Source organism: Armigeres subalbatus, chromosome 3 (genome assembly GCF_024139115.2).
Source record: "Armigeres subalbatus isolate Guangzhou_Male chromosome 3, GZ_Asu_2, whole genome shotgun sequence".
NCBI lineage: Eukaryota > Metazoa > Arthropoda > Insecta > Diptera > Culicidae > Armigeres > Armigeres subalbatus.
The window spans coordinates 345,135,640-345,163,611 of NC_085141.1; the positions used below are offsets into that span (position 1 = coordinate 345,135,640).

Sequence of the window (27,972 nt, forward strand, 5' to 3'; positions counted from 1 at the left end):
ACACTTTAGTGGGGGAGGGAGGTTGTTAACCAAAAATTCAAATTGATAGAAATTTATAAAGATATTAGGGGGTCTGTTCATAATGTATTCTATATTGTTATGTATAAATAATACGCCGATGACATTATGCAATACAAAGAAAAATCACAAACAATGGAGCTCCAGGTCAGAAATGAGCCCACAAATCCTTACACATAAAAGTCTTATAAACTACATGGCTCTCATAAAAGATAAAATCTCCAATTATGACAATCTAAAAAATTACGAAACTGGAATCAAAGCCCCGTTGATCATAAGGTTCTTCAAAAAGGTCGAAAACCCTCTCTCTCTGGAATAAAGAAATCTCTATGCAACCCAGAACTTCGCTTCAGATTCTCGGTATATTTATCAAGTACCACCGCAAAGTAAGTAGAATGAATTATCCCCATATAAACGTACCGTCAACTGGGGGGAAGATGATCATTTTTAGGACAAAACATGCAATAACAATGTGTGTTTACATTTTAAATCGAAACAAATATTTTCAAAACATGTACTGCTATACGTTGCAATAATCAACAACTTTAGTTTTCTGAAATGCGTTCGCATTTATTAAAATAAATTAAATTATCACACATTTTTTGAGTAATCTGGTTTGGGGTGAAGTTGATCAAGACAGCTCTACTAAAATCATTATGACCTAGTAGTCAAACTACACTACGTTATTTGTATGAATGTTGAATTTACTACGTAAAGAAGTCTACGAAGTCAATATTTGAAACGGAAATAGCGTCATTTATGACTATCTCTCTCTTTCTTTCACAAAATACATGTTCATGATTATAATCGAAAAACTCGGATTTCTACCTAGCGGTAACATTACTTGAACGGAGAATATTGTTGACTACCGTTTCATAAAAAAATTTGGCACTTTTGAGTGACACATCAAATGATCATCTTCACCTCAATGATCATCTTCCCCCCAGTTGACGGTACCAGAAAAATCTTATCCCAAAATTTTAGAAATATGAACTAATCAGTTTTTTATTGGTTGCAGAATCCCGAAATCCTAAGAAGAATTGCTTTCAGAACCTCGAAAATGGAACAAAAAGCTCCGCTCAGAGCAGATTCGAACCTAAGACGTCCTGAATGAAAGGCTTGAATCAAGACCTCACCTCTATAAACGCTTCGTTATGCAAGTGCGAAAAATGTGCAGAACATGTTTCAATTTTTCAATCATACCTTCATTGAAGTTTGGTTAAATTCTCTTATTCGAGATATGAATAACAAGGCTGGAAAACGTGAAGAATCAACAATAGTTTGCCTAGCAACCCGTTCATTTACCCAAGCGTAGCATTCTCGTGTGCAAGCGCACATGTTTGAACCCAAGTTTAAACTCGATGTTTGAACATTGTACATTGCGCCTGGGTGTATCAGAGCTCAGGCTCGTGTTCAGATTGCTATGTGCAAGTTCGAACATAGCAAGCAATGTTTGATTGGGTGCACAAACTTAGGTGAACATCTCACACATGTTGCACCTTGAAGACTGGTGACTCCGGTTGGCTCTCACTAATACAATCGAACACTGCTGTCATTTCGCGAAAAGCACGTGGTTTTGTTTTGAGCGGGAAAATTCTGCCTATCTTTTAACACGGCGGCTATCTTGACGTTTACCTTCGCAGTCGAGCCTGCGAGTGTAAGACCGCCGCAGCACTCTAAAAAAAGATAAGCGCGACAATACTAGCGCCTTTATCTTTCGATGGATTTTCAAGATTTATATATCAATCGACACTCTCCAGCAATTTGCCTATTTCATTGAAACTTAAGATTATTAACGATAAGCTATTGAAAATTTCAATGAATCGCCTGCTTTGAGCGTGCTTACAGCGGCACACTAGGAGTTAACTTTCTGAAATCAGTATGGCGAAAGGCATCTAAGGTTCGATTTCTCAAAATTAAGCACTTTCATCAAAAAAATATTTGGTAGACATGGTAGCGGACACCTTCCTACATAATCGGTACCAAATAGTTTTTCATGAAAAGTTTCTTATTTTGAGAAAACCCGCGTTAGATGACTTTCGCCATACAAATTTCTGGCGGTTAACTCTTGCTGGCTATTTTGCGCATATATGATAGCGTCTGGATGTGACAGTGGCGGGTAGAAAATCGGCCACTGCCAATAATTCATTCTTGTCACATCCAGTAAAAATTTCATTTGTAACCAATCCCGTGCATTCCTAACACGGACATCAGAATGCGGTATGTCACGGGCCTTCGGGTGTATCGGAAGATTTTCTTTGTGTATAAAAGAAGCAGTGTCTGCCGTGTGCGAGTCACTACAATTTGTGACAGCAGTGCGTACTGACGTGCTTTTTGCTCGCGCATTTTTCGTTTCGTTCGTTCGTTCACTGTGTTTACCTGCACAGCAACAGCATGCAGTCACCAGCGAAAGAAGTGGGCGCATTTTTTTGTCATTCTGTGCTAGATGATGGTCGGATGCAGTGGTGACGGTTGCGATGGATGCAATCGCCCATCTTATCTTTCGGAGTTCATAGCTTAAAGCTGATGATGGCTGAGGTAGCGAGAGCAGCGGTGGTGGATGAAGAAGATTAAAATTAGAGAGATTTGGTCTGCTCATCCGTGTGATTGGTTTCATAATCCACATTATCCCGGGATGGGTACGAGTCATGTCATATGACTGACCATATGTTAAGTTGTGCTTGGTACTAAACGACACGTACATTAAAACATGGTCTTATTATATCAGTTCTGATCCCCAGCAAAAAACTCAAAGGTGCAGCCCAAACGGGTTGTACGCAAAAGAGACGTTGTACTACGTAGCTGTATGTAAAGTACAGGTTTTCGATGTTTCTGTGCGACTTTTCTGCAAGCGTTCGCCAGAAATGCTAATGATTATTAGGTTAAAAAGCAGGCCAAGTTCCAGTTCCAATGTACAGTGAACGTTCGCTAATTGGGGGTTTTCTAGTTGGGGCGCTTTTTAGTTGGGGCGCTTTTTAGTTGGGGGTTCGCTAATTGGGGCGAAACCCAATTAAAAAGCAGTCAAACGTCAGAATGTGATGTCAAAAACGCGTTGACGTTTTGTTTCCGTGTTTGGCGGGATCGATATTTTCTGGCGCGTAAAATTTTCCTTTGTTCAACGCAAAAAGTAAACAACATTGACGCTTGTCAAAACGCCCCAATTAGCGAACGGCATTCGCTAGTTGGGGTGAGGTCGTGCCCCAATTAGCGAACGATCACTGTAGTTCTATGGAAGAAAAAGCTTGCGATGCACTTACGAGATTAACTGATTCACCGAAACCGAGTGCTAAACTTTTAGCAAGTTTTCAATAGTAAATATTATCATACATAAATATTGTAACACACTGGAGTTGGTTTTTACGCGGACGATATGGGCCGCGTAAATTAAAACAACGTAAATCGCAAAATATGTTTGAATAAAGCGCGGAGATCCCGAAATTCGAGTGAAAAAGAATCGCATAAAAAGTGATTCCTGTAAAAATAACCGCGTAAAAACAACTTCAGTGTACATCTGGAATGAAGCGTTGGAGAAAATGCAAAAAGTTGCAAAATGCGAAAATGTCAGAAGAAAATGTTCAAAACAAAAGCAAGTGGTTCTCACACCGTTTGCTTTCGTCTGACATTTATCGATGTCAAAATCCATTGTACAGTATCCCCCCGCTTATCCGGACCTTGCTAGTCCGACGACTCGTTAGTCCGGATCTCGCTAATTCCGAATTTTCCGGATTAAAAAGTATCAACACCCATTTAAACACATTATGCTGTCAGTTTTCAAATTTGTGCTGTGATTTTGTTTTGGTTCATTTGTATGGATTTGACAGTCGGATTAACGAGAGAAACCCCGATAGTCCGGCCATACATTTGTCGGATCAGCGGGGATATACTGTAATCGACACCGTCACACTTTTGGTCACAGTTTGGAACCGGCACACTTTCAAACTGTGTTGTTCGATTTAGTGTGAACAGCGCAATAAGTTATTTAAATTAAAATTTCCTCGATCGAAAATCATTTTGCAATACATAGTTAAATACCCGCGCGAAATGTAATCGGTGCAATATGAACGGAGCTTTAAACTTCAAGAACAGCACTAGCGCCACACCAACAAACGGTGGCTTCAAAAACTTGCGCTTGTTTCACGGGGTTGCTCTCACATAGCCAAATGCTTTTGAGGAGCTTATTGTAACTGTCTGTGCTTTATTGAAACCCACGAGGGTGCAAGTAATTCGAATATGCATCAGTTTGCGCATAGCCAAATGTAGCTTGGTGCTTGTTGAAATTGTCTGTGCATCACTGAATCCTACCAGGGTGCAGATAAATCGAATATGCACCCGCTCTCTTGTAACCGTTGGTTCCAATTATTCCTTGCCAGCTCCTCCGCAAGTTAAATATATTCAGACATTGACGAAACATTGTTCAGGGTCCGATAGAGCCACAGGGATACGCTTGGACCGACCTCGACGCCAGCGCTGCCAGGGAATCGCCTTTGCCACACCTCGCCTCGTCAAAAAAGGCTCAAATCGCATGTAAGTCTACCTACACGCCGTTGCCAACCATCGTCCGGCGATATCCAGCCATCCGGCCATCGTCCGAAGCTGTCCGACACTCATCCGGCCATTCCCGATCATCGTCTGGCCACATCCAGCCCTCCGGCCATCGTCCAAAGCTTCCCGACACTCGTTCGGCCATTTTCAATCATCGACTGGCCATTTCCGACCATCGGCCGAAGCTTTCCGACGCCCGTACGGCCATTCCCGATCATCGTCTGGCCACATCCAGCCCTCCGGCCATCGTCCAAAGCTTCCCGATACTCGTTCGGCCATTTTCAACCATCAACCGGCCATTTCCGACCATCGGCCGAAGCTTTCCGACACTCGGCCGGCCATTACCGTCCATTGCCGACCATTGTCCGGCCCCTTTCAGCCATCCGGCCATCGTCCGGAGTTTTCCGGCCCTTTTCTGCCATCGGCGAACAACCGACCGGCCATCTCCGTCCAAGAATAACCCGTGAGGCGGCCGACATTTCCGGCCATTATTAAACACCCCAGCTGTCACCACCGTTCAAAGTACGATACCGGAGTTATAGCGCCGACACCCTCGTCGTGAACAGCAGAGAGAATCATCGGACATGTTGGACCAACGGAATTCCACCAGCGATACCCGACCAAACGCAAGTACCCTCTGAATCCATGTGACGTAACACAACAATTAATACCTAATAAATAAGCATGTAAACAAATTTGGCAAGAGGTACACACAAAAAACAAAAATGGTGTTATTAAAAATTTTGAACTTTTATTCTGAAAACTGTTTTGTTTTCTTTGAAATGAAAGTAAAATTGTTTGAAGTAAATGTCTTTTATTGGATTTCAAAGTATTATTCACCTTAATATAAATTATATTCAAAAGTTCATCCTTTCAAAAATAAAACTTTAGAACTGTCAATTCACCCACAAAAAATGTATACCGCTCAATGTGTCAAACTCGTTGACGAAAATGGTAGAGCAGAAGTTTACCAAAACAATCTCTTCGGTGCTTATACTTTTTTTTTTAAATATATTTAGATAAATAGTTTTAAGTGCAAATAAAACCTTCAGCTAGATAGATATACCCGAGAATATACCTGAAGTGGTGGATTAGGTTCTGATGCATGAGGTAAGTCGCAAACCCCATCAGTAAAGAAAATGCGTTTTTACGAGCACATGAGGCTTTTTCCAAGCAGATTACGGGACGTCTAATGGCTTCAATTTCGATGGAAAGGTGTATCAGACCGGACGGTTTTTGTTCGGAATCGAACGATTGGAAACCCGGAGTTCGCCAATCAGTCCAAGAAGTAGCAGATGGGCGTCACAATAAAACATCACAAGGTAATTGCTGGACTATGTTTTGAACGATGGTGAATATTTAGCTCACGAGTGAGATCATTTTTTCATTTATGGTTTCTATTTCTCGATAGGTAAATTAAAAAAAACAAGTAGAGGGATGCGCATCTCGACGGACGTCTTCGTGCGCATCTCGACGGACGGCCTAAAGATCGACGATAATTCATCTATCCATGTCCTGCAAACCAGGCCAACTTAACAACAAATACTCACAATAAAAAATAGAATGAGAATAAACTAAAACAATTACGATTAAGTAAAATTTTAAAAGAAAATGAACAAAAATGGTTTGGGAGGATCTTTTTAAGGCTGAGAAAAAGTCGATTTCCAAATGAAAATATACCACTTTTTCTTATTTGAATCTGACAGTTGTACAGTTTTATTTTGAAAGTTCAAACTTTTAATTTCAGAGTTGCATGCCACTTTTCAAACATTGCTGATGCAAAAGTTGCTGTACTTTTATTTCAAACATACGCAACTCTCTACGAAAAAGAACCAACGAAACTTTTTATTTTAACCAATGGATTTTTTGATTTTATTAATGATTTTTCTTTCTGTGTAGCAATTACTCAAGACTACGAAGCCCTTTAGGTTTTTCCACTTCCCGCTCGGAAAGCTCTTCTAGACATCTCCCGTGATATCTCTGAGACAAAAAATTGAGTCTCCTAGATATTTTTCTGCGATGTCTAGAACCTGTCAGACCTCAAATCCGCCTCAAATGCAACAACCGTTTCTACCTCAAAGTTTTAGACGAGTGGACCGTTTGAACCGTTTAAACCGGAAGGGATTTGACATATCGGTTCTCTTAGATAACGCAGAGATATCTCCTAGACATGAGTACCACAGTTCTACTAGATTTTTGCTAGATATGGTGAAGATATGGGTACCTAGATTCTTCTTCTTTTTTATTTTCTTTTTCTTTTTTATGCTTCGGTTTGTTTACAGTGAAAATCAAAGAATCATTTTAAATATTTTATTACCATTAGTTTTACATTATCATATATACAATCAATTAGGAATTGTTGAATATAGTAACAACTAGAACATGTTACGAAGGGCGAGTGATTGTTTTGAATTGGGCATAATCAAAAGTAGTTTCGGGAGGATTCCGAATGAAGCTCAGAAGTTTATCCGAATCCAAAGGATTCAAATCCAAAAGCGAAAGAATTTTTTTTGGAATCTCAAAAAGATACCGAATTGAATTGATTCTTCTAATGAAATTTCGAGAGGATATCGAATGAATATACCGAATAGTTCCTCCCGGGGTTCCACTCTAAACCGTCTTGTGATGCCATTTGCTTTCTAATTCCTTCCGGAATTCCATGCCAAATCCTGTTGGGATTCCATTCTAAATGTTTTCGCTATTCTTCCTGCATCCTTCGGATATTCCGTTCAGAATCATTTCGAGATTTCTTTCGGAATCCTGGATTCATGATCCATTCAGAATCATATACATTATCCTGAATCTGTCCAACATTAAAATCAGTAGTATAGTTGCGGATTAAGTTTTGAATCCTATAGGTATTTCATGCGGAATCCTACCGTGATTTCATTTATAATCCCATAGGAATACCGAAAGGATTTTAAATGAAATTTCGAAAGGATTCCAGCGGAGCAACAAAACGCAAGAGCGAGCGCGCGCGGTCTTTTGTGATTTCGGTATTATGTGAATCATCCTGTTAAAGTAGACCTATGATAATTTTTGCCAGGATTCATGGCACACACGATTCTGTCGCTCCAGTGCTATCAGGTTGCCAGTACACCATGGGTTGACCGTTCCTCGTCGGATGGCCATGTTAGACTTCACATCCACCAGCAACTTGAAACAGATTCGCATCCACTCACGCGTCGACACATTCTCAGCTAATTATTTGTTGAATCTGGAATGAGGAAAGGGAGAAGCTTAGCATGTATACCTAAGGCATATTCTATATTATTCCAATTGGCTCAATATTTAATAAAATCTAATCTAACTCACCTGCACTTTGATGTTCAACCACCACATGAGCAACGTTTCATTCATTTAGTTCAAGATGGCGACAATCGAAGCGCGAAAAAAACTGGACTAAACCGATTCAACTGCTATAGCAGTGATTGAGGTGTGGCGGTGAACAAACACACTCGCAAAAATCCAAGGGGAAAATACACTTGGTTCGAATCCAAAATTATTTTGAAACTTGACTGCGGTGGTTTGTGTCCTAACGAGGTAGATTCCTGTTCGATACTCGATTTTTTTCAATGCGGGTTCTTGTGACTTCATGCCGCTTTACCGGATTCAGATAGGAGTCGTCAAGCCTTGCCTACTGTGTTTCGATTGTAATATTTCACTTTGAGCAGCTTTTGGGACCCCATAGGTACAACACTGTTTGTCGGCTCTTCCACGAAGTCACACAGGTGGGCAAGTGTTTCGCGACACCCGTACATGTGTAACTCCTGCTACAGGTGACCGGGTGTGTGGTGTGGTGATTTACGGTAAACGACCCTTCATTTGTCTCCCATTCGTAGCTTGATTGGAGCTAGCGGGTAACACTCTCATAGCCAAATGTTTTTTGATGAGCTTGTTGAAACTGTCTGTGCATTACTGAACCCTACCAGGGTGCAGGTAATTCGAATATGCATCCGCTCTCTCATAGCCAAATGTTTTTTTAGGAGCTTGTAACTGTCTGTGCATCACTGAATCCTACCAGGGTGCAGATAAATCGAATATGCATTCGCTCGTACATAGCCAAATGTTTTTTGAGGAGCTTGTTGTAACTGTCTGTGCATTACTCCCACCTGGGTGCAGGTAATTCGAATATGCATTAGTTTGCGCATAGCCAAATGTAGTTTTGAGGTGCTTGTCGGAACTGTCAGTGCATTACTGAATCCTACCAGGGTGCAGATAATTCGAATATGCATCCGCTTGTAACATAAAGCTATGTCCATTTAGAATCCGGAATCATTTATTGTATTGCAGCGGCACGGAAAGTGACCGCTGCAAGAATTCTTTCACAGCGGTTTGTCTACCTAGGCGCTCACTTGCTGTGGTATCCACACGGTTAGAAAAAAGTACCTAATAGTAGGTACTTTTCACTCAAATCGGGGGTTCAGTGTGGGAACCCAAAATTAAGTAATATTTTCCTGAAATTAAGTAAAATTCACTTAATATTAAGTAAAATATACTTAATTTTAAATAGAAACTAACCAAAGGTTAGGTAAATTTCACTCAACTTTTGTAAACATAAGATTACTCAACGTTGGGTTCCCACACTTTAATGCCCTTGTTGAGTGGTTTTGCTCTTCATTTTATGACAACAAAGGGAAGAGGGAGGGAGATGCAAGAGAAAAAAAGTACCTAAAATTAGGTACTTTTTTCTAACCGTGCAGTTTTCCGCGATCGGTTATGGCCGCCAGCTTGCCAGCGGGTTAGTCTCTGATTTGACATTTCTGGATGTCAACTGCACCCACCGTTCGAGCATTTTGATCAATGTGGTATATAAGGCTTGAATTCACTTAATCAGCATCATGTTTCGTGCAGCGAGTCAAAAATTATTTCAGATGGAAACCGAAAGGAGAGAAAAAAATCTGCACACCCACGTTGATAATCCTGCTCATCGACGATGGAGCCTACGTCAAAATGGATCTCGGACAGCTTCCTAGCTAGCCAAAAATTCTACATGGCGACGGCACGAGGAGTAGTTCCTGCGAAGTTCAGTTTGGTTTTTGGACAAACTTACCCGCATAATCATGAACCATAAACGTAACATTTCTCAGATCATTCATGATTATAAATAACATTATCCCTACTGTTTTGATTGTTCTACTTACGTAAGATAAACTGACATCATCCTAAATGATCATCGCGTTACGGTATGCTGTTATTGGAAAAACGACCATAGGGGTAATAGGCGGTTAAGTATAATTACTATTTAAAAAAGCCCATTTTTCAGTACATTATTTTCGCTACATGCTATACGATGTGGTTCATGTACAATCCTTGTTTCAGAAGAAAACAATATGGTTTGTAATATTTGAACGATATTATGATACGAATACAAAATTTATGCACCGTACGTCTTATCTTTCACTAATTAGACGACAATTTGGTAATTTTTTGTCACTGTTGTAAGAAAAAACACAATATATAAATTTCATTACTATTTATTTTATATAAATAAAAAATCAATTAAATTCTTTCAATAGAGGCCGACGTGTGGGGCATGCAGTAAGCCAAGTTCGTGGATGCCCTCCGCATCCGTGAAGGGAGCTGCAAAAAAATGCGAAAACATCTCATTATAAATATGCCGAGGACTTTTTTGATAGGATTTTGGATGGATGTGTTAATGGTCACATTGATGAATTGTGGTAGTTAATTGTATTTTAAATAGTATAGTGCACTTATAAATATACTTACTTATGAACAGACATCAAACAAAAATTTTGGAAATCGCAATACCGTCATGAAATTTTGTTCTTCGGAAATCCACTTCCACGAGAACTGAGAGAAGATATATAAGGACATAATTTTAGTAGCATATATTTTTAATTACTTATTTCTAAAACTTACCGTTGTATTATTTGTCCAATAATGCTTGAAAAACGTAAAAAACAGTCTGGTTCGACCGAACCAGCACTCAACTCACTGAATAAAAACAAGACAGCCACACGGAAATAAATTGTCTGCGTTCTATAAAAGAAAAACACATACTATTCGCAGAACATTAATGCTTACCGTATTTTTATCATTGAAGGATATGATTCTTAATGTGATTGTGGAATTGCCACGGAAAACAAAAGTTTTAGATGATACGTAATTATATCGAAGCTTTATGGGAAGTTTAGGGTTATCTTAGGGTATCAGTTATAAACCATTTACAGTTTTCTATCATTTTTCATGCAAGAATGAAAGATAAGAAATTGTAAAGACATAATAAATTTTGAAATTATTGCAACTGGTACCGTGATTAAAAAATTGTGTATAATTTTGATTAACGAATATTGTATAGTCACATTTTAAAACGACTATGAGGTGAATAATAACAGTATCGCTTATTTCATATGAATGATAACAAGAATACGACAGATCGTTTTCAATTATGCGGGATTGCAAAAAAACATGATTTTGGCAAGAAATATGCAGCTGTAGGGCAAAGACCTAAGTGTTTGTGACGAACATTGCTGCATGATTGAGTGTTAAATTTTGATAAAATATCGAGAACAAAAGTGTGCATAAAAATTGCCTCGCCATAACAAAAATGTGGTACAGAATTAACACAGTTGTTTACATATTAGAACCAGCACATGTCGGGGTAGGGATTCAGTAAAGTGCCTGCATTATGAGTTATGAGTTATGAGTGCAGCCTCTTTAGGATTCAGTGCTCCGCAAACGAGGTTTGCTCTGTATAAAACTCTGATTATATCAGTGACCCTTGATGGACATGTAGCTTGGGCGTTAAAATAGGCTGACCGGAATTAGCTTTCGGGGTTTTCCAGCGAAAAAGTCTGCGTACAATACTCAGAGGAAAACTAGAACATAGTGTGTGGCACAGACTAATGAATCACGAGCTGTATCAAGTGTACAAAGCAGAAAATATTGCGAATCGTAAAAAAATATGGCAGACCAAGTGTGCTGTTCACTTATTGCGAATGTCGGACGGAAGAATAGCAAAAATAATATTTAACAGACAACCTGATAAATGCCGGCCACTCAGTGGAAGACCACGAATGCGCAAAATTGAACGCCAAATCTAATCCAAATCCAATCCAAATCCAATTCAAATCCAATCCAAATCCAAATCCAATCCAAATCCAAATCCAATCCAAATCCAATCCAAAGCCAATCCAAATCCAAATCCAATCCAAATCCAATCCAAATTCAATCCAAAGCCAAATCCAATCCAAAGCCAATCCAAATCCAATCCAAATCCAATCCAAATCCAATCCAAATCCAATCCAAATCCAATCCAAATCCAATCCAAACCAAATCTAAATCCAATCTATATCCAATCCAAATCCGATGTAATTTTTTTATGACTTTTCTTAATTTTTTTTTGCCATATTATTTTCTCGCGTTCTCTCTCTCTTTGTATATGCCCTTAGCATATCATTGCTTATCTTTATTTTGCCGTTCTCTTTTCCAACTTAGGCTTACCATTATTTTTTTTGCGTTTTATATAGCATGGCTTACGATTATTTTTTGCCATTTTTTCAGACGGAGGCTTACCACTATTTTTTGACATATGTAAATAATGCATCGCTGCATTCGATATGCTGAACTAGTGTATCGTTGCTTGACAGTTGTTGAATAAATGCATCTTTACATCGTTAAATCTAATCTAATGCAATTAGCATTTAATATACTGATCTGTGATTGACTACATGCAACAATTAATGCTTGGTGGTTACTTGGGTTCAATCCGACGTTCTTCAAATCGACGTGTCTTCGACACTACAAATTGAAACCGATGAGCAAATTATTCATTCCGAAGCTTTCCCAGAGCGCCTTCGACATCACAAGTCGAAACCGATGAACAAATAATTCAATCCGACGTTCTTTCAGAGCGTCTTCGACATTCCAAATCGAAACCGATGAGCAAATCATTTAGTCTGACGCTCCAGAGTCCAAAGTCGAAACCGATGAAAAAATGTCCCAGTCACGCCCACAGGATACTTACAAAACAATAATTTCCAACCAGGAACAACCTGGCAGGATAGCCAAATGTGCCAATGTGCGGCCTAATTCCGCACTGTGTGCCGTACGTGTGCCGAGCGTGCAACTCCGTTGGTGCCCGACGAGGAAAGAGGCAAAATCATGGTTAGAGATGTCGCAAATTAATCGATTACTTCGATTAATCGATTCATCGATTCAACGTTGTAATAATCGATTAATTTTGAATCGATTACTATCCAAAACGATTAATCGTTTTAATAATCGACACGAATCGAGAGTATACTAATCGATTAATCGGGATTTTACGACATCTTTAGTCATGGCCTGCTATTCACTATAGTCAATGTTGGCCGGATACGGATACGGATGATATTTGGATATCTGTCATCAATGCACGCTGGAGGTGGATTGTCCCATTTCTAATATAACTCACCCTCACAGTAACCAACTTAGGTCCCGCCACATACAGACGGAAACGAGGTTTGCTCTGTATGTATAAAACTCTGATACTACCAGTGGCCCTTCATGGACATGTAGCTTGGACGTTAAAATAGGCTGACCGGAATTAGTTTTCGGGGTTTTCCAGCGAAAAAGTCTACATACAATACTCAGAATGAAACTAAAACATAGTGTGTGGTACAGACTAATTATTCTGTATCGAGCTGTATCAAGTGTACAAAGCAGAAAATATTGCGAATCGTAAAAAAATATGGCAGACTTAAGTGTGCTGTTCACTTATTGCGAATGTCGGACGGAAGAATAGCAAAAATAATATTTAACAAACAACCTGATAAATGGAAGACCACGAATGCGCAAAATTGAACGCCTGCAGTCCTGACTTCTGAGGCTAATATCCCAGCTCGGCCATCCATACAAGTTAAACGTATTTGGAGATTTTCAATTGAAATTCTTATGAAATAAATATATTTCAATTCGTTTTCTGTGGATTTAAACTCTATATAGTAAAAACAATTGAGTTTTCTGTTCTGCAAACGTTATTCAAAAGGCTGTAATATTACCAAAAAATATATAAAATTTTGTAAAACTTCAGAAAACTATGAATTGTTTTTTTTATCTAAGACACCTAGTCTATTTAAAACATTCAAACTATCTTACTGTTGACTATAACCATAGCTATCAAAATATTTATCACACAACTCTTAACCCTAGAAATGATCATTGGATAATTGATAACGCCAGTTTCTGACCTCCAGCTCTTCGTCCAGATCAGTCAAAATAGCGTTTACGTTTTCCCCAAATTCATTATTGCCTCGTCGAGCCCCACTCACCGAAGATCCCTCAACTGTTCTCAAACCCCCGATGACACTTTTATTGCTGGCACTTGCACCGAAACTGATAGGTCCCATACTTTCGCCCCCGGCAACGAACCGCTTAAAGTTCTCCCCGTACAACGGATTGTTTCGCACTACTCGGTTCGTTGACGACCCGCCCGTGCTGGTCGTCTTGATCCGGTGGCTAATGCCGGTGACGTTGAACTCATCGTCGTCCGCCGCACTATCACTCACTCCCGCCTTCTTGGAGCGGTTCTTCCGATCGAACAGCTTCGACCGGAAGAAGAACTTGTGTCATAAGATATTGGTGAAGTTTTTGTTCGTATTTTTCTTTAACATGTAGACGCACAAGCATAGGACGGCCAGCAACATACAGACCAGCGTTAGCATAGAGAAAAAGGCATGCTTGTAGCGGGAGGCCTCCGACGACTCGCGAAAGAGCTCTTGCTCGTCTTCCAGTATGAGATCGATTCGTCGGTTCCGCAGCCGTTCCTGATCGGTGGCGTTCATAATCTGGGACAGCTTAGGTAGAAACCCGTACCAGAAGCTGTCGATGCGGCGAAGATAATGGATATACTCGGAATCTTTGGTGTTATCTGCAAAGACGGCGCTTTTGGATGAGCGGGAGCTCTCCTGGTCGTCAAGGTTAACACGCCCCAAGAGGTAGGGGTTCTCATGAGGGGAGGCATCATCCTGATTGACGTTCAGGAGTTTATTTTCAATAGTTTGAATGTTGTCCTCAAAGCTGGCGTCCATACTATGTTTGTCGTTCTGGAAAAGATTCTCCGCTCGTGTGGAGATAAGTTTTATGTACTTCTGGCCCTCAGTGTAGGGTTTCCATGAGTCGATCTTTCGACCGGGCGTGGGATCACTAAAATACAACCAAGGAAGTTAAAACAAACTGAATTGTATGAAGACATTGAGTGGCTTACCCAACTTTGATAAATTCGCTGAACAACGCTCGAATTTTCTTGCATAGTTTGTCCTCAGATTGAGACAGTCGTTTGCGACCGATCTCCTGGAACAAACTTGGTCCCATCAGAAATGGTAAGTCCGAGGAGTGCGATGCTCCACCAAAGTAGTTGATCTTGCCTCGCATGTCCATCGAATTGGAGTGATGGAAGAGGTAGACGTACAAGTTTCCCCCACCCCGAAGAGCTAGTTGGTTAAGAGATTCTTCCGGTTTCGAAGCATCTTCCTGGACATCTTGGTCTACGGCCATACTGAATACCTCAAGTGTTTTGAAAAATGGAATTTCAAACTTGGTTTCCGTAGTGAGCTTGATGATGGAATGGAGCAGGTGCGCAGTGGTTTCAGGGATTTGGTCGAAGAATCGCCAATTAATGGTTTCGCGTATCTATAAAATAAGTGTTAAAGCATGTTGATGATGTAATCTTATGGTCAATTGCCCTTAATTCTACTTGCCATAAGACGAGTTAGTTAGCTCCACTCAAGAGGTGGGATCAAATAGGATGGTACTAATTCGTTCTACGGCAAGTGAAACATTCCTCTTAAAATTGGAAAAATCATCAAACCTACCTGATCCCGTCCTACTCCATCGAAGTTGTACTGCTCCAAAATGTTCGGCACCATCGTCTCGTTGACGTATTTCCGCAGATAATCCAGACCCTGTTTGGCAAAGTCCAGCCATCTATTCAGCATGAAGCCACCTTCGTTACTGGTAATGCCGAACATGATCGGCATATCTTCTATGATAAATGATTTCGATGAGAATAGGGCCCGCGGGTCGTCCATGACATACCGTTCCATCGCCGGTAGATAGTCATCCACGATCGGCCCTAGATTGATTGTGTAGTTTCCGCTGCGGTAGACGTACTCGTAAGCCTTAAGTAAGTCGTGGACGCTTTTTTGTTGCAAACACTTGAGAACGTTACGACCGATGTCGTAGTTACAGGCCATGATCTTAACAACTTCGTCTGATAATCTGCGATCTGTGTTCACGCGGCAGTAAGGTGAAAACACGGTTCCCGACATAATGATCGCCTTGGAAAATAGACCTCGAGCCATGGGGCTAACTATGTGGGTCATTACATTTGGGCCTCCAGTGGTTCCGTGACCCAGCAAAGTGATTCTGTTGGTGTCGCCCCCGAATTTCTGAATGTTATCCTTAATCCAAACCAGAGCCAATTGCTGATCGAGAAGTCCAAGATTCCCCGGGGCGTACTTCTGCCCAAGAGATAGCCATCCGAACACATTAGTTCGATACTGAACCGTTACTACGATGATCCCATCGGAGGCGAGATCCAGACCGGTAGCCCGATTGACTGTCCAATCGAAGGCCATCTCTTCACCGGTGACCATGACTAGCACCGGGAAACCTCCGTAACGGATGGCCGTCTCCGGCATCCAGATGTTCAAGTAGAGACAATCCTCGCTGGTTTCACGAAACTTGTAGTGGCCTTGAGAGTCCACATCGTCGTAGCTGTTGTTCTCCAATTGTGGACAGATAGGTTTGAAATCTCGTGCGTACAGTGTTCGGTTCCATCCGGGACTTGGTATTGGGGGCGAGAATCTAAGGTCGTCCACGGGTGGTTTTGCATACGGAATACCAAGATAGGTGAAGACCGGTATCCGTGACGTTTCTGGGAACACTTTGAGCTGTAAAAATTGTGAAAGGTTAGTGATGAGATGCTCAGTAAAATGTGTTGTAAAGATTACCCCCACGATCGTCCCCTGACTGAGCACGATGGTGACATCCTGAATTTGGGCCTGTGCTGTACACCACGTAGCAAAAAGCTGGAATATGAAAACTAATGATCCAGTTGCGATCATGACTTCGACACTAATGGCGATTTCCAGTTGATAAAATATTGGAACTGATTGGGTTCGACATGCTGACTGACCGCCGATCACTCTCGTTGATCGTCTGTGGGGTGAAAGTGAAAAGATGGGGGACATTGCTATAAAAACGATTATCATAAAAGCAAAGTAATTTTATTATCAAATACCAGCGCAATGGTGTAACGAAGGTATGTGAACCGTACTTAACAGACTAACATGTGTAGCTTGGTACTTCTGACTACGCTGCAACAGTTGGTCACGCATGGATTCCCAAAATAATTCACCAAGAGGAGAAGAGTGATTGCTTGTTTTTGCTAAGGTCATCAGGTGGTCATGTTACGAGCGTTGGTAGTTAGAGACATTGTAAAATAACTTTTTCCGTCATTTTTTATTGCCTCAAACGGTTCTTTCAATTCCAGAGTTACCTTCCCTAATAGGCCAATATTTTGCTTCTAGCAGTTATAAACTGGTGTTTTATGTTTTTTTTTGCGCAGGGAGCAAAACAAAAAATGTTTTAGTGAAGTTCATACTCCGTATAATGGCAGTATTAGAACAAATAAACAATTTGCTAAGGTCTGACTCATTTCCCAAATTAAAGTCCAATTAAACTTAAAAGTAACAGTTGAGTAATTATCGCAGATCAAGATATCGAATAATCTTTTATCGATGTTTTATTGGTATAGTGTTTTTTTTTTAATTCACGAATTGTCACTTTCATGTTTGATTCGGGAAATGAGACAAACTTCAATTGAATGAAATTAGTTAAGATGATTAAAACAATCGTGGAAGAATTGTGAGAATCGTTCAAAAGACACCCGAAAACTAACATTTGGAAATTCTCGTGATTCTGATCGTGGTTATCAACATGGTAACTAAAAACTCGTACTTTCCAACATGTAATTAGTTTCAGGTTTTCCTTATTACAAGTTGTCAAACAAAAGTTTGCATGTGCATTTATTTAATTCATAAATTTGATGAAATTTGTATATTTCAAGTTTAGTCACAAAAAGACGCACCATGCGTCTCCATACGCTTATACCGTGGACCCCCGGTAATATGACCGTTTTTAATCTGAACACTTTTTAATTTGTACCCCGTTGGTTTGAACATCGTTCAAATTAAAAATGGATCAAACGTCATTTACCACGTGGAATCGAGATTAGAAAAATGGAACATCGTGAAATGGAAAGCAGAATCAAAACAAACCAGCAAAGAGAGCAGCCAGAAACCAGTTTTTCTGATGCTTATAGAGTAACCAGAAGTTCAAATTAAAAATGAACCCCGTTAATTTGAATGAGGTACCGTTCAAATTATCGGGGGTCCACGGTATGCAGATCAGATCAGATTGTCGAAATTATTATTATTTATTTATTTAGTTTACATCTAAACAGATAACACTGAATCAACAATTTGACGCCACATACACGGTTCGAGGCCGCATCTCTCCATCCTCGAATGCGCCCCACGCTCGCCAAGTCATTTTGCACCAGGTCTGCCCACCTCGCTCTCTGCGCTCTACGCCGTATCGTACCTACCGGATCGGAAGCGAACACCATCTTTACAGGGTTGCTGTCCGGCATTCGTGCAACATGCCCTGCCCACCTTCTGGATACTGGGTTCGCCGTAGAGCTGGGCGAGCTCGTGATTCATTCTTCGCCGCCACACACCGTGCTCTTGCACACCGCTAAAGATGGTCTAAGCACCCGTCTCACGAATACTTCGAGTGCTTACAAGTCCTCCTCGAGCAGTCTTATCAGCGTCTTGTACATGACATATTTGGTGCGGTGGTGAATCTTTTTTGACCGTAGTTTTTTTGGAGTCCGTAGTAGCCACACTTCCACAGATGATGCGCCTTCGTATTTCACGACTAACATTGTTATCAGCCTTTAGCAAGGATGTACGGTATCCCCGCCTATCGTAACATTGCTTCCCAGGCGGGCCCTGTCGCGCTCGGTTCCGCCCACTAGCATGTACTTTATCTTCGATGCATTCACAACCAGTCCAACTTTTGTTGCTTCACGTTTCAGGCGGGTGTACAGTTCTGCCACCTTTGCAAATGTTCGGCCGACAATGTCCATGTCATCCGCGAAACAAATAAATTGACTGGATCTGTTGAAAATCGTACCCCGGCTGTTACACCCGGCTCTCCGCATGACACCTTCTAGCGCAATGTTGAACAACAGGCACGAAAGTCCATCACCTTGTCTTAGTCCCCGGCGCGATTCTAACGAACTGGAGTGTTCGTCCGAAATCTTCACACAGTTTTGCACACCATCCAACGTTGCTTTGATCAGTCTGGTAGGGTCAAAGACCCAATGGTGGAGGTAATATGCACGCGCCATCACTAATTTCTCACTTACACCTAATAGATAAAGTATTTCACTTACCTCGAGGGTGTATTCGAAAGCCCAGTAACACTATTTTATGAGAATTATGTTCCGATCGCAAGAAAATCCTTGATTGTGACCTAAAATCATTCCTCCAAGTATTGGTACAATGTTCCAATAGTTGCGGTATTTATTAATTTGTGTTCCTATAGTTGCGAATCTCACTGTTTTTGTATGGGACTCGCATTTATAGGAACACTACCGCAACTATTGGTGCAACGTCCAGAAAAAAATAAATTATTTGAGTATTATTTACCGTTTTTGAGGATATTCCTAGGCTGTTTGTGCTTGTTTCGTCTAATGACAGTACACGTAATTGATCAACAATGTGGGTTGCTACGTTAAATCTGTAGTTTCTCTAAAAACTACACTACCGCAACTATAGGAGCAACCACGACTATCGGAACTTTCACCCTACGCTTCCCAGAGAAGCTGTTCTCGTCCATAATTTTCCATAACTCTACGCGGTCTGTACTATCGTATGCCGCCTTGAAATCAATGAAGAGATGGTGCGTTGGGACCTGGTATTCACGGCATTTTTGAAGGATTTGCCGTACAGTAAAGATCTGGTCCGTTGTCGAGCGGCCGTCAACGAAGCCGGCTTGATAACTTCCCACGAACTCGTTCACTAATGGTGACAGACGACGGAAGATGATCTGAGATATCACTTTGTAGGCAGCATTAAGGATGGTCATCGCTCGAAAGTTCTCACACTCCAGCTTGTCGCCTTTCTTGTAGATGGGGCATATAACCCCTCACTTCCACTCCTTCGGTAGCTGTTCAGTTTCCCAGATTCTGACTATCAGTTTGTGCAGGCAAGTGGCCAGATTTTCGGCGCCCACCGTGATGAGCTGGGCTCCGATACCATCCTTACCAGCTTCGTCCGTCAAGATGCTCTTATCCTTATCCCGGCACATTTCGACTCGCGGCACAAAGCCTTTGCGGGATGCGTTGAGCTTCTGATAGAACTTACGTGTTTCTTGAGAACGGCACAGCTGTTCCATCTTTTTGCACTCCGCTTATTCCATATGTCCTGACATCGATAATGTCGGAGAAGTGCCGTCCATCAATCAGAACGTGGTCGATTTGTGATTCTATCTGCAGTGGTGATCTCCAGGTGTACCGATACGGAAGGTTGTGTTGGAAGTAGGTACTGCGAATGGCCATATTCTTGGAGGTGGCGAAATCAATGAGCGCTGAACTTCCCAATAGTCGGTCTAAACTCCTCCTCTTAGCCAACCTGAGTGTTCAAATCTCCTATGATGATTTTGACGTCGTGGCTTGAGCTGATGTCGTACTCACGTTCCAGCTGTGCGTAGAATGCGTCGTTACCCAAGTAACAAAAAGTTCCTTCAAAAGTATGTTTTTCGTTTAATCAGCTTGACAGAGCTGATTGAGCGAAAAACGTACTTTTAAAGGAACTTTTGGTAACATGGGTATCATCATCAGTGCTTCCGGAGTGTGGGCTATGGACGTTGATTATGCTGAAGTTGAAGAACCGGCCTTTGATCCTCAACCTGCACATTCTTCCATTTATCGGCCACCACCCGATCACGCGTCTTTGCATATCGCCTTTTACCATGAAAGCTGTTCCTAGCTCGTGTGTGTTGCCGCAGCTCTGGTAGATGGCATGATTACGTCTTTTACAAGTTTAGTCATAAAAAGACGCACCATGCGTCTCCATACGCTCATATGCTTTTATGATGACGCACATGTACAGATCAGATTGTCGAAATAACTTGGTAGGTATTTCAACATCTGGGAACATAAACCATGTAAATGTCTTCAATATCGAGAAAAATTGACAACCGGTTTCGTGATCAAATAATCTTGGAAGTCGAAATGCTCCAAATCAGTCAAACAGTGTCAGTCAGCAGTAGATTTCAGAATCACATGAATCTTACAAATTTTTGTGCAAATTTAACTTTTCGGCAAAATTATATTCATTGTTTTCTTCAACCACTTGCCGACGGCCGCCACTCGGGTCGATACTGACGCCATCAAATTTCAGTCTCAAAGTCTAGTGAGAAAATTTCACTGGATGCCATGAATTTGCTAAAGTCACAATGCAGCCCTTTCACTTTCTTTCGAACATAATAGAGGCCATACAACAACCGATTTATTTTCAATAAATGTGCTTCTTCAATCATTATCAGCAATCACTAAATACCTAGTTTGAATCTTGCGATAAAAATCTGACCTGAGAACTGCTTCATCCTGTGGAAAGAACCGCTACCCAAGTCGACGAAAGTATCTCAATAATAATAATACAAAACATAAAATAGAGAAATAAGATGTCGACCTGATTGATAAAGAAGATAGTAAAGAGAGAGAATAAATGATCAGACGAGAAGATCAATATTCAGATAGTCAGATTTGTCTAGCAGGAATCGAACTATTGAGATAGTTTTGAGAGGAGACTAGAGATATTTTTGAAAATAAATCGGTTCTTGTCAGGACAACTATTATATTTGGAAGAAAGTAAAAGGCTGTACTATCACTGTAGCAAACTCATGGTCAATGAAATTTTCTAGCTAGGTTCTGAGTTTGGTTATGTGTTGTTGTGATTTCAAATGTTTATTATGGACACGCACAGGGAAAAAAATAATTGTGATTTCAATATTTTCTAATTTCATTTTAAAAGTCAGTAAAATATTGTATTTTTGAGTGCTAAAATATTCAAGTCAATTACTAAATGGTTAATCTGAAAGTTATTTTCTCAGTTTAAAACTTTGATTTTCACAGTGTGAATTCTGAAAACAAAAGTTGTAAAATAATCAAAACTATTTTCATACTTCATATTTTTGGCAACACTGAGAACAAATAATAATGTATCTGGCAGCCCGCGACGATTCGTCATCATAACTGGGCGGAAAAAAATACCAGGACGGAACAGATCATCGCGTTGCGGTTGAAACTTTGAACCGAAGGACCGGCTTCAAGTATTTACGATTATTTCGATGCCCTTGTACTTCACCAACACCGAGCGCATTTGGGAAGCAAAAAATCCGAGGTTCCGGTTAAAAAGAAACCATACGCTCAAAACAATTTCACAAACAACAATGTTTGCTCCCGAAAAAAAAGCCGCAATTCGTTCTTTGTCATCTGCAATTACCCGGCGCCACTACAAAATGGATCCGAGGAAAAACAAGCGGTAAGGCACAATCGTTTGCATTTTATGTTCTTTTTGTTTACATTTCTAATTTTATTTCACAGGATTTCGTTTACTGGTCAAGACCCAAACTGCATTGGATAATAAATTTAATTACTGCGAGTGAGTGTTTCGTGAACACAATTGACGGATGCAATGGGTCAAAATATTTAGAGCAATGGGTGCCGGTTATGCTCCCAGCCGGGTCTTAGACCGACATTCTTTTGGAAGTGGCAGCCGGTAGTCGCCTGCGGTTTACATGTTGTGACGATCAAGTTTTCCGGTGTTGATTCCAGAAGGAGACGGAACTCGGCGGAATTAAGTAAACAGTATCAAACATTGTTGAGATACAGATTGTTCAACGCCGGAAATTATTGTTGCATCCAATAAATAAGTAAAGTAATGAATAAAACGAAATGAAAAAACCCTGATTAATCCACCTAGCGGTGATGATGCCTTTCTCGCTCGTTCAAAATAGTTGATAAACATATATGAAAAGTCTAAAATAACAATTGGTGAATAAGAGTTATTTTTCACATTTATTTATACCAGATGAACCGGCCTAGGGTCGAAGATCTCGTAAATAAAGATAGAATGAATTGAAAATTTATATTTTTATAATTGCTGCCGGATGCAATTTGTTGCAAGCAAATCGGATGAGGTTAAGTGCCCGGAAAATGTGATGAGGTTGTGCAATTGCACAAATTGAGTTTCAGGCATAGTAAAAAATTTGTATTTTGGCCATAACTTTTGAGCCCATAGTGAGTTCGCCGTTTAAATAATCGGTTCAGGATAAGATTTCGAAAAATGAGTTAGATTTTTTTGCACACATGCACATACACATACTTCTTCTGAAAAAGTTCGTATCGTTTGATTTGAATACGAGAAAAGCCAAAAAACGGTTGTGAGAAAAAACAAATGTTTCCATTTGTCAAACTTTCGAGTGCTTTCCGTTTCGAAGCCAGAATCCAGCTTAGACTTCCATCATCCAATCAATAAGTTAGCTTTTTTGAAATTGTTGTTTTGAATAATATGATTCTTCATATAAATAAAAATTCAGTTGACCCTTCCCGTCAAAATGATAGATGATAGATGGGGATAGGGGATGATAGGGAAGCTAAATGTCAAAGAAGGGAAATCCATACGATTTGACAGCTTGATACCCAACATGTTCGCACAGCAGAACAAAGGGAACCGAAGCGACAATCTTTATCTAGTAACTAAAATATATTTTATTAAATCGAAAACAAAACCGAAAACGTGTGCATGTGAACCGTCTGCAAAATTCACTCAATGTTCGTTCAAAATCGGGTCAATCTTAAAAAACAGCACTTTTTCGATTTTTGTTTTGAATTTAAAAAAAACATTTAGTGGCGTAAAAAAAAATTTAGGTTAATTGGGAATGTTGACCTTAAATAAGCCAAAGAATCGATTAAGGGAATGAACATTTTTGACGAGAAAGGTAAATTTTTGCTGATGAGCAGTTTTTATTTTTGTCATTATCATTCAAACACTTTTCAACATGATTTATAAATTTGATCCGACTTAAAAAAATCTGAAGAGAATTCTACTGGGGTTGCTTTTATTTATATGGAAAGCATTTCGCAGTAATTGGTATGAATGTACACAGCAAATAATTTTGAAAATTCAACGACGTCTAAAACTACAGGTTACCCCATCAAACGAATAACCATTCGATGTTCAATTAAATTTGATTGAATTTTACAAGCGAGCACCGTTTAAATTTATTTCGATTTAAAATAATAGAGAGATCGATTGAATGTTACGTTTATTTACATGCTCCAAATATGTGCATGAAAATACATTTAAAATCACAGAATATTTTTATCTGTGTATGCACTCAGAATAAACTGCATATTGTATTTATGTGCCCCGCACTTATATTTTGACCAGTGTACTTTGCATTTGCAAAGTATGTGCGGCGCTGATAGATGTTGATCGATTCAATAATCATAGGTTTTATGTGCAAATGTATTGATTTTTCCATGAGATCCGCACATATAATTCATGACAAAAATAATTCATCCCTTGTTTGTCTCGCGTTTGCAAATGTTTTTAATAATCAAAAGGTTTGGTTTGGAGCAAAGTTGAAATAATTGCACAGTAATTTAATGCTTTATTGAAACTTAATGCTGTTACATTTATGCATAATCGTTGTATATAAAGATAAAGCATTTTTGCATAGAAAAAACTGCGTTCTAACGTCCAGAAGATCCTGCAAAGAAACAATTGATACTAAATTAATTTCAGTATAAACAAATGAAATAAAAGAAAACTCACGAATGCGCTGATACGTGTGTATGTATCCTCGGTTCAGAGCATAGCAAATAGTGGTGGTGCACATGATTCTACCATATTGAGCAACAAGTTTTGTTTCTAACCTACCGGAAATCTTTCTCAAATGATGCGCCGCGGGGTGTTTGTTGGGAGACATAATACCAAACATTATCCCATTCATGTCGGTCAACTATATTACACAGATAATGCTGTACTTGCAGATCATGTGGATACATCTCAATTCTGAAATCGAAGAATTTTTGGTTTTAGAATGCGTGAAAAGGAAAATCTAAGCTTATTAGTTACCGAGTTACTTACTTTGTTCAATTATTAACGATGCTAACTTCAGTTTTCAGTCTTGTTGAAAACAGACGTGGTGCGTTCATTATCAATGTTATAAATTTTATGTGACAAGTCGTATAGTTACATTTCAATAGCCATTGCACTTGAAATGATTTTAATTACGTTTTGAAATGGAATAAGTCCGCATATAGTTCACATAAGACGCACATGAATCTAAAAATCAGTGCTGCAAGTGACTTCCATGCGAGTTTCGCACATATAATTTATCAGCAGATTAATTTGAGTGTGGTTAAAATGGAATATTTTAATTTCTAAACTGATCCAAAATTATTTATCAGATCACTCTTTACAGGTAAACGCACAAAATCTGATAGATAACGCGTGACAGAGCGTGACAGCATTCTTGAGCTCTTATTGTGCAATACTTTATATCGTATTGATAACATATATCGGAAAATCGAAAATCGTTGCTTACCTTCGTGTAATTTGTTATGGATTATAGCAAGACTGTTTTTGATCATTTAGTAATATAGTTTCGATAGTTTAGTAGTTTGTCAATAACTCATTCCAGAGGTTAAATTTCAAAAGTGATATGTGGAGGACTTCTAGAGCGAAGGTTTTTACAACTCTGCCTAATTGTTGTTTCTATTGCACTAATAACAGAGTTATTGCGCTAGTTGCAGTAACTTATTATACAGGCTGATCGAAATTTTGTTATCATTTAGTATTAGTAACTAGTCCTTTAACTCTGTTATTAGTTGAATTGAAACAACAAACTATTAGGCAGAGCTGTAGAAAAATAATCGCACTAGAACTCTGCTGTAACACGTTTTGACATTTAACCTCTGGAATGAGTCATTGTAGTTTGTCAATGATCGAACTAAGACTATTAAATTATCTAAAACATACTTGGATTATAGAAAAGTTTACCAAAACTCATTTTCTCCTACATAATCCGAGTGCTTTTTATTTGAATTCTTCTAACAGACATGCTGTCACTATGAACGGGGTTCCAATTATTTGGTCTAGCGAAGTCCAAGATTTAGGACTGTGTAGCATGAATGAATTAACTATCAAAAACCACACAGAAGGTATGCAAGCAAAAAGGTACAAATATAGTAAGTGAATATTCATAGAAAATTAAAATCTTAAAATATTTTTTTGATTTACAAACTAATTGTTAGGCCAGCCATATTTTACATATACTGTGCCAATATGGGTTATTTGCTGCAATGCCAGGAAGAATGCATTTACAGAGGATTCAAAATAAAATGTTGAAATTGATTATGAAGTTGCTTCCCTGCGCACCAAAACAATAAGAATATTACATGTGACTTATTTGAATGATATGACACAAAAGCACCTGACGTAAACTCAATCGTACCGTTTTGACTCAAATCCCGAACATGACTTATATTCCGATATAACTAAACTTTTTATCGGTTCAGATTATATGCCACCGAACCAAAGCACAGCCCCCGGTGCGTGACCACACGTATGCACAAGCAACCTATGTCTTGATGTAGTGAAATAGTTATTTATTGCAAATCGCGTAGCCTCTTGTTCTTCGAACACTAATATCTCAAAAAGCAAAGATAGCTCAGTGGTTACGTGATAGGCTTTCATTCAGAGGATTTATGTTCGATCCCTCGTGTTAGCCATCTTTTTTTTTTCAAAATTCATATTTTCTAGTTGTGTAGTATAATACGCATTGCAAGAAAAATTTTGAATACTAGAAAATTCAAGCACCTTTAAAAAAATTTTGTATTTAATATTTTCCATGCTAATAATCAATGGAACCTATTGCTGTGTATTGTTTATATTTATATTCATGACATTTCTATAATTGAATCCATCTGATTATTTGGAATATTTGAAAGAATTCAGGTCTGAACTTTGGATGATGGAGGTAGGAAATGAAACATAAATACATAAGTTGAGAATCGATATGTACTCAACAGTTTTCTTTAATGATTGTTAGCAGAAACAAAATAGCTTTTGATTTATCTTGGTAGTAATCAAACTTGCCCACCGAGTTTCAATAGACAGTAAACATAAGTAGGAAATTATATTCTATTGCTTCAATGCACAAAAGAAAATATGCTTTACTGAATAGAAAAGACATAATTATTCAATAAAATTAGAAGCTTGCGAGTTTATGGTGCAGCAGACGCTATATCCAAGGAATTGAGACCGGATTTCCCTCTGCGCGTTATTTCCGCGGAGCTATCCAAAATTTTCTTTCTTTCCGTAATACATACTCATGAACCAGTTTCCCCAAATCTCATTTGCTCGGATCAACATTCAACCCAGTTACCCAGCTGAGCTAAAAATAGAACATTGCCGCACGCAATGCGATGTGTGTTGGTGATGCTTCCTTCGGCAATATTCATCCGACGGCAAGAGACTGAAGCGAATGCGCATGCGTCCCGCGTCTCCCCGCACACCAGCTGCGCTCCCATATGCTGATTGAACGCCACAAAGAATGATGCATGCATATGCGTAAAAATAGAACAGAAGCACAGCTTGCCGCTGATGCTACGATGGTTAAGCCGACCGATTCACAGTGGCGGAAACCCAGACAAAACCCAAAACAAATCGTTCTTTCGTGAAGCTGATATTATTTTAATTTTGCACATTTAGTCAATGATAATTCCTCAATTTGTTAATTGTAGTTGGTAAATTTAATTTTTGCTGTGATCCTAAGTCATGGGCTTCCGGAAGTATTTGGATAGCATAGCATATGTCGGATAACTATTTAAATTTCAAAATGAATTCAGCGTTACAAAATCCTTTTGCTAAATTTTAAGCGCAATCGTAGGTTTAGTCGAGCATTTGTATGGGGACCACCACTGCGCGACGGCACATTGCCATTCATTCTTTCAGGCGCATTCGAACGGGAGAACGTTGAACGTGTTAAACAAAGCACGATGCTTTTTGAAATTGCTATATGAGGACTGAGGAGTATTTACAGGCTGTTATATAGGGTATCTGTGCTTTTCTTAGCGCTTGGTAGCAATAAGACATGAGAAAAGTTATGTCTAACGTTTAGCAGAGAAGAGGATTTTTAATTATTGAAAGGATATCCTATTGTAAAAAAGTCACCCCAAATTACTATTTAGTAATTTGCATAGGGCACCCGTAACCTGAGGGGTTCTTATTAATACTTCCCATTATTATACACATATGTGTC

General features: G+C 39.5%; 2 protein-coding genes across 8 annotated transcripts in view; both read right to left on the reverse strand.

Annotated features, from left to right (window-relative positions):
• Positions 1-13,485: 13,485 nt before the first annotated feature.
• Positions 13,486-14,132, reverse strand: LOC134222790 (uncharacterized; the record flags this gene model as incomplete). The annotated part of the gene is made up of 1 exon (XM_062701944.1): positions 13,486-14,132. A coding segment is annotated over one exon (420 nt), but the record flags the coding sequence as incomplete, so codon positions are not given.
• Positions 14,127-27,972, reverse strand: part of LOC134225938 (liver carboxylesterase 1F-like) — a 31,472-nt gene continuing 17,626 nt past the window's right edge. For all 7 annotated transcript variants that reach the window (XM_062706391.1, XM_062706387.1, XM_062706386.1 and 4 more), the window contains exons 3-6: positions 16,518-16,725; positions 15,378-16,457; positions 14,771-15,195; positions 14,127-14,709 (exon numbers count right to left, since the gene is read on the reverse strand). In XM_062706391.1, the coding sequence (XP_062562375.1) occupies positions 14,133-14,709; positions 14,771-15,195; positions 15,378-16,457; positions 16,518-16,631 (2,196 nt within the window). In that variant the 5' untranslated portion in view covers positions 16,632-16,725 and the 3' untranslated portion in view covers positions 14,127-14,132. The remainder of the gene's footprint in view (positions 14,710-14,770; positions 15,196-15,377; positions 16,458-16,517; positions 16,726-27,972) is intronic.